Raw genomic sequence first — 8,000 nt, forward strand, 5'->3', positions numbered from 1 at the left:
AAGAAAAGGCAAAATCATTCATTTAAAAACCTTACCTTCCAGATTTTCGATTTTTTCAATGTTGTTCAAAGCTAAATTTAAATATTCCAGCTTCTTTAACTTACCCACATTCTCTGTAACAAAACACAGATCCATTATTTCAGTTTCCCTCATGGGAAGGGCATTATTATTTTACTTGCTCACTTGACTATGAACAAACAAGAAAGCAGAAAAATTGGAAGGACAAACCTGAATATATAATAGACTATCAGACATTAATATTTTAATACTAATAAAAAGATTAAAACAGAAATTCTCTGCAAAGCATAAATTGAAATGAAAATAGTATAGTCAAATAGGGAAGGCTATAAACACATTTTATCAAAAGTTCTATAACACAGATATATAATGCAAGAGGACTGGCCAAAAAGCATGGTGAAATATTCCTTTCATCATGAAAGTCATGAATGCTCAGACCATACTTTGTCAAGCTTTATAAAATTTTAGTTTTACACTCACTTATATAGAAAAGCTCGTTGGTGGGTTTTGGGTATATATTTTTAGTATATTTTTAGTATATATTCAATTTTTAAAGATATTCTATCTACAGGGTTAATACAAGAAACTTAAATAATCAATAAATCCATACTGTATTACATTTGGCAGAATTTATGCTGTTTTGAAATAAAGCCTAGAACTATTCTTTTATGTAACACAGACTTGCTTACACAATGTAAGCAATGTACACAATGTATGCATTGTCTATAAAATGGTAAGGGGGTATTCTGGCACAAATGTGGTCTAGGAAACTTCCTTTTCTTCTGGAATTTTTGTGGTAACCGACTTTTTCTGAAAATTGTTTTAAAAAACAACAACAACAAAAACAAACCAACCTTAAGATTTATTTACATTTCTAATATTAGGAAGTAAAGGGGAAATTAAGAAATTAGATGTGAAAATGTCATTTTCAACCAGAATTTTCAAATATACATGATCAGTTGAGAAAGCAGGAGTGGGATGGCCCACAGTTATGGGTTAGTTACTATCTTTTGTGTTTTTACTTTTTTACTAGTGTCATAGTGAATATATGAACACACAAATGTAACAAAAGTAATGGTGCAATAATAAGCAACTTCAAACTAATCTGCTTTTTTGCCATAAAAGTGAAAAACAACGTTGAGGCATGCACTAGCATTCTGGGATACAAAATTTATCTACCAGTTTAATTCCTCAGAGCTCATGTTTCTACAGTAGAAAGTTTGGTAGTGCTGTGTTTGCACCAGTCACACTGTCCTTCACTGCAGCTCTTCCTCCCATAATACATTGTTCAAGGTTTGTGGTGCTATATGTCCATGTACTGAGTGGAAGTGGCATAGTAGGTAACGTTAGTTCATATACTACAGAGGCACAATAGAGGTAAGTAAATAATGAAAAAGTCACACGATTGTATAGATGGCTAGTGGCTTGGGAGCTGGAAGGTAAAGCCATTTGCAGAGGAACACAAGATCTGCAACGCTGAAGGGTCAAGATCCTAAATGTTTGCCTACTTCTTCAGAGAGGCCTAGCTCACCCAGCTAAATGGTGCTGGTAAACCATGAGGACACAAGGGTCTCTGAGATGATCACACTTTGTGTCAAAAGTATTCACAGCGCTGTTACTGTTGCTGTATGGGAGAATTTCTTTCCTGGTTTCTGAAATATTAGTTAGGTAAGAATCAATTTACATTAATTTCAGGCTTTCTTTTATATAATTTTGTACTAGTTTTGGGCTTTCTTTACAGGAAAGCATTATGTAAAATCTAAACATCACCTGATGTTATTTAATGCACTTTTTTTTCAGAGTGTAAATCATGGAAGGAGTGCAATACTGCTTGATGTTTATTCTAAGAGAACAGAATTAGAAAGTTGCTTTAATCATAGAAAATGTGCCAGAGAGAAGAATGGTTAAAATGGAGTAGTACACAGGGCACAAGGGGACGTACTACATTGTTTTGCTTCAAGGCAGGAACAAATTTAGTAGATAATATTTTCAGGAATAATCTCTGATCAATTAAGACCATTTGACAGAAATAAATGAGTGAGGATTCTCTTTTTTAAAATACAGTGACCCAAATTTACCCTTAATATCACCGTGATGTAACCAGAATACCTAAAATGACTTATCTAAATCTACTAGACTGTTCTAGGCCAAGAACACTACTAGACTGTACAGGCCAAACAAAAGATAGCAGGCAGCTCTCAGCCAAGGATAGGAGCATTCTATAATCTAGGATCTAAAATGTATTATTTTCACCATGATCTATTGAAATGTGCAGGTCCACAGTGACTGGGTTTGTTCTGTCAGAACAGCTAGCATTTCTTCCTTTGAATACACAAAGGAGATGAAGAGGGAATAGGGCAGTAAACAAACTTCAGCTGTCCCAAAAGCGACTGGAAAATGCAAATGTCATTTGAGAAGTGACTGAAACACAATTATGATACAAAATACACAGTGTAACTCATGATACAGTTCACCGAATTTTCCCCATTCACCACAGTTTTTGAAGATTTGACTGGGAAACCTATCTGATGAAGTCAAAAAGTTTACCTCACAGTCTAATTTACAAGCTGCACTGATTAACTGTTGTACATACTTTCCCTGCAGAGACAAACAAGAAAATTCAAGCATTCATCTAACACACACAGATCATGTCTACGGCTGAGCTACTGGTCTAGGCTCCTCTATAATCAATAAAGAGAAATAGGTTCTTCAAGGTGCAATTTGTCTTACCTTAAATTGGCTGTCTAAAACCAGTGAACTAAATCATGCTCAAATATTCTTTCTTCATAAGGGAGGCTACAGTGACTGGCTAAGATATGAATGTCTAAAAGTTAGGTGACATGAATTCTACCACTTAGCTTACTAAGACCTTGGAGAGAGAGTTTTGTAATTCACAAACAGATGATGAAATTAATTTCTCAGCAAGGACTCATGAAGTTTAGTTGTGGCTGTACATTTCTCCTAAGGTATTTCTTTAATGACAGCTGACAAAAAATGGGATGAAATCTTTTGCCTTAAGGACACAATAACAGTGAGAAAAACAACTTATTTTGGTACAATTTTGATGGAATAGATCAGCATAAAGAAGTTTTTTTAAAAAAAAAAAAAAAAAAAGTATTCTCTCTTAGAAAATATTTATCCTCTCTAAGAAATGCAGATTTTATCGATACAAATACTCCCTAGGAAATCCCTGACAAGACCCTTCAGGGTAGGACAGAGTTGAAAGGACTTAAAGCCATTGCCTACAGATCCTAAGCACATTATTTCATCCTAAAACCTTAGATTTTTTTCTACCTTTCAAGGAACTTCAAAGAATATGCTAATATCATTCCTGAGCATTTCTGATTTTCCAGCCTTTATAAAGCCCTTAATAATATGTTTTAACCTTTGGTTAGCTCTGAAGAGGTCAGGTAGTTGGACTAGATGATCTTTGAAGGAGTCCTATCCTATCCTATCCTATCCTATCCTATCCTATCCTATCCTATCCTATCCTATCCTATCCTATCCTATCCTATCCTGTCCTATCCTATCCTATCCTATCCTATCCTATCCTATCCTACACAGTATCTGTAGCATCTAAGCTTTTCCAGCCCAAGGCCTGATGTCATGTCTTTCTGTGTACCTAGCAAACTTAAAGCTACACCGTAACACCACAAAACATAGATCATATGGAATTATATCTTCTCCTGTGGTACAAGAAGATCATTGAGATTCCTCTGTAAAAACTTGTCTTTATGCACAAAAGCAATAATTGTGTATGAATGAAAATCATTTCAATGTTAAAAAAGCTACTGTTAAAAGCTACCTTATAAAAATTGAATTGAAAAGCAAGCATGAGGATAGCTAGTCTTCTCATGTCACAGTCCATGGTATGCATTAAACTATCTCTCCGTTTGAACTGTTAAACTGTCTTATACCATGAAAACATGATATATGAGTTGTATCTTGACACAGGAGATTTAAATCAATAAAAAGGTGTTCTGCACTCATATTCTAGTGAGTGTATCTCACATCTCGTATCTCAGCACTATCTATGTTTTTCATTTAAAATTTATCTTACAAATTTCTGAGCTTTTTAGAAATCTACTTCCATAACAGGGAAAGAAAAGCTTGTAGGATCAGATTCACAAAGAACTGTTCTGTGGTTACTTACTGCACATTCCCAAAAAGTATAATACAAAAGATTTATTTTGTTGGTTTGTTTATTTTTGTTTCTGATTATGCATGCAATTCCATGTAATAAGAAACATATCCAGAAAACACTTACCAATTTTGGGAATTAGATTATTCTGAAGATAGAGAATTTTCAAATCTCGACACCATTTGTCAAGATATTCTAGTTTTTCTATTTCTTGCTGATGTAAAGAGATTTCTTCCAGTGAAAAAATTTCACAGTTATTATGTTCTGCACGTCTTCGAACAAGATCTTCGGTGACTGAAAGAAATATTTGAAGTCATTGGAAAATATATCACAGAATCATAGAATCATTAAGGTTGGAAAAGACCTTCAAGATATTCTCCACCTGGTTTATGAACAACTTAGAGAATCGTTAAAATCTTTTGTTCCACCATACAAAATAGATATCTAGTATGAACAGCAACAAAAAGAGAATCTGCTACAAAAGACAACAAATGCCAAGTAACTTCAGCTCACTCTGCCACTGTAAACATGATTTGTAAAACAGTCACATCACCTGTAACGTTTAGAAAAATACATACAAAAACTGCTGAGTCTTTTGTAAAAGTGTAATGCAAACCTTGCAAAAATGAATCCATCGTGCATTGTTTTCGGCATAGCTTAGATTGCAAAGTGATTCATGAAGACAAGCAATGGAGTGTTTTATACTCTTTTATTTCCTGGTGACACTTGTTCACATCAGAGGTACCAGGGGAAAAAAAAAAAAAAAAAAAAAAAAAAAAGTAAAATAGCTTCACTCTCATCATATTCTTCTGCCAGCACAGTGTGCTGAGAAATATGCAGGATCAATGTTGAAAGCGGACAGATATTTTCTACTTTTTTCATGCTTGAGGCAAATCCATAACTAATGCATGCTTATAAATGTTTATGGTGGGATGAAATTAATCCTGGGTATTTATTAGGCACTAACAGTTCATCAAAAGCAAGCGAAAGAGTTTCAGTGGCTGAAACTCACCAGAATCTGGGGTTAAAGATTTTCATGTACTAATATTTAATGCCAGGCAATCTTTCAAACAGTGAAAAGTCTCTGTATAATGAAGGTAAAGAAATTCTATGAGAACCAGTACTCACTCTTGAGCTAGATGTTTTTATTTTGCACCAAAAAAGTACTGGCATTCTCATCTCCTTGATAAGCAGTGAACTACAGTGAAGTACTGATTAAAAAATTGCATTTTATCAAATAAGCATAGGTATTTTCATGGCTGCAAAAACCTAAAGAAGCCTAGCAAGCCTTTCAAAAGTTCTCCGAAGAAAAATAGTTTAAAAATAAATAAATAAAATAAATAAATGCAGAGATCTATGAAAACATCCCTGGAGGTGTTCAAGACCAGGTAGGATGGGGCCCTAAGCAACCTGATCTAGTGGGTGACAGCTCTGCCCATGGCAGGGGGGTTTGGAACTAGGTGATCTTTAAGGTTCCTTCTAACCCAAGCCATTCTATGATGCTATGAAAAGAAGTTGGTCCTGACATGCATTAATGAAAGATATATTTAATTGCTTCTTTATATCAGGGAGATTTTCTCAAATCATCTGTTTTTGTTACTGGTCCTGGAATTGCTGCATGTATTCTTGTGGTCTGGGCTGGTAAAAGCTGGGTAATCCACACACCAATACAGTCTATACATGTGCTTGTCGGTGTAGTTTGTCAATCCACAGCCTCTGGGAAAGGTGTGAAACAGGCTTTATATGTATGTTATATTATTTTCAGATGAACAGGAATAAATTTCCCATCTGTTCACCCAAGTTTTGTCTGATTAACCGAATTATGTAATAGTGGTAGTGATACTGATGGAGTGTTGATCCTGTCTGCATACAAAGCATATTGGGAAAGGTGTCTTTTTATTTCTCAGTCATTGTGGGTTGGTTTCCTATATCTGAACAACCATCTTCTCTTCAACAGGCTACTGATTAAACCTGAATAAGTTATTAGAGAAAATAGAACTATGGCAATAACCACGACTAAATAATTTAGTCTTCACAGAAAATATGAAAAAAAAAATCACCATTTCTAATAAAGTACTTTGCAAATATGCTGGTATAACAGAAATAATGACTTAGTAATATGTTTAGTAAGTATTATTAAGTAAGAAGCATTCTTAAGTAAGAATACTTACAAATGTTTTTAGTAACAGATCTTTTAGTGACCGTATTTCCAGTGCAAACTGGTATTTCTGAGCAAGAGAACAATATTCCACAATCTGCAGACTTACACTTTGGAGACAGCATTATGCTCTATGCCCCTTCTTTATACAAAAGGAATTAATATGAACTATTCTTGACAGTTTTATTACAGTCAGATTTCCATTTGCTGATGAAAAGAAACTTGAACTGATTGTTGCAATGATTATGCAAAAATGCTAATTTTCATTACCAGATGGTTTGTAAGGTAGAGACAATAATTCCCAATAGAAGCTACAGTGGGGCTTTATTGACCTGTTTTGGGGCTGCTGTAGGGAAATGAGCGAACGTTTGACATTTTGTATGCTACCTACTGGGTTTAAGAGGAATGAGGGAAACAAACTTGCAAGAGAAAACAATTAATCTGATTTTTTTCCAGGCACTGACAAATCACATTGCAACAACAGTTTTTGATGAAAAGTATGTTAACTAGATTATCTGATGTTGCTGTGTGCTATAACAGAAGAGTGGACCAGAGACCTGAGAGATCACAGCTACTCTCACATTCCCATGAACACAGGAGGAATTAAGGGGAGGGCATCAGTAGACAGGAGATAAAACAGATCTTGAAGATCTTGCAGCTGGGCTTCTGGAAATTGTTTTATTCAAGATTTAGCAGATAAAAAGGAAAGCTTTAAATAAATTGATAGAATAAGCAGTTATATTAAGAAATAATGTGGGAAAATGGCATTTCAGAGAAGTGAAGTATTCAACCATTATTTTAAGACTCATTTCATACCATGCTGCTGAGGAGATGAAGCCATTCTCCTTCAGGCAGTGCCTGCTCAAAGCAGTCATCTGCCAACTTCATGCAGAGATAAGGATTTGCTTTCCAAAGCATTATTTTAGCCCAGCAAGGGACTGGCGGTCCTGTGATGGTATACAATCAAAATAGATCACAGGGAAAATCACAGAGGAACGGGATTCCTCAGTAGCTTTTTTCCTGAGTGATATGTATGAGCACACGGTCTTTTAGGTCACACTGCTTTACCTCTAAAAGATTACAGATTTGTAAGTAACGGTATGGTAGATATTAACCTTATTCAACACTTCTGTTTTGTTTTGTTTTGTTTTACATCTCTGATAAAGTACTTGCTTTGGCTACCTCTACCTAAAAAATTATTTTAAAAAATTCAATGCAGAATGGCAAATTTGTAATTACAGGGTAAAAACCGGGCTTACAGCTCTAACTCCTAACACAAACCATCCCGCCAAGCATCTCCCCTTGCAGCAGGACATCCCTAACATGGAGGGGTCCCTGCCTGGGCTGTGCAGCTGCTGGGCTTCTCAGGGGAACAAGGCTGTGCTGTGCTTGGTAAAATAATATGGGTTGTTACTCCCAGGGAGCTAATTAATGCAGCTGGGTAAATAAGAGTGAGGGAAGTGTGGGGAGAGGCTGGCTGCCAGGGCATGGAGAAGGTGGTGGGGAAGGGGTGGCAAGCATGGGGAGAGGAAATATGGGAGCTGGGGAGCGGGTCAAGTTGTGGAGAGGAGGGACGGGGTCCTGGGGAGGGAAGGGAAGGGAAGGGAAGGAAAGCGAAGCGAAGCGGCTCTCAGTGACACTCACTCCGCACCATGGCTGCCCGCCGCTTCACGCCGCCGCCAT

General features: G+C 36.1%; 1 protein-coding gene across 5 annotated transcripts in view; it reads right to left on the bottom strand.

Moving 5' to 3' along the window:
- LRRC6 (leucine rich repeat containing 6) overlaps positions 1-8,000 on the bottom strand; it is a 30,345-nt gene extending 22,345 nt beyond the window's left edge. For 4 of the 5 annotated variants that reach the window (XM_032180579.1, XM_032180581.1, XM_032180578.1 and 1 more), the window contains exons 1-3: positions 7,962-8,000; positions 4,286-4,453; positions 36-113 (exon numbers count right to left, since the gene is read on the bottom strand). In XM_032180579.1, the coding sequence (XP_032036470.1) occupies positions 36-113; positions 4,286-4,453; positions 7,962-7,971 (256 nt within the window). In that variant the 5' untranslated portion in view covers positions 7,972-8,000. The remainder of the gene's footprint in view (positions 1-35; positions 114-4,285; positions 4,454-7,961) is intronic. The other variant, XM_032180580.1, reaches the window with a different exon arrangement.

This window comes from Aythya fuligula, chromosome 2 (genome assembly GCF_009819795.1).
Source record: "Aythya fuligula isolate bAytFul2 chromosome 2, bAytFul2.pri, whole genome shotgun sequence".
NCBI lineage: Eukaryota > Metazoa > Chordata > Aves > Anseriformes > Anatidae > Aythya > Aythya fuligula.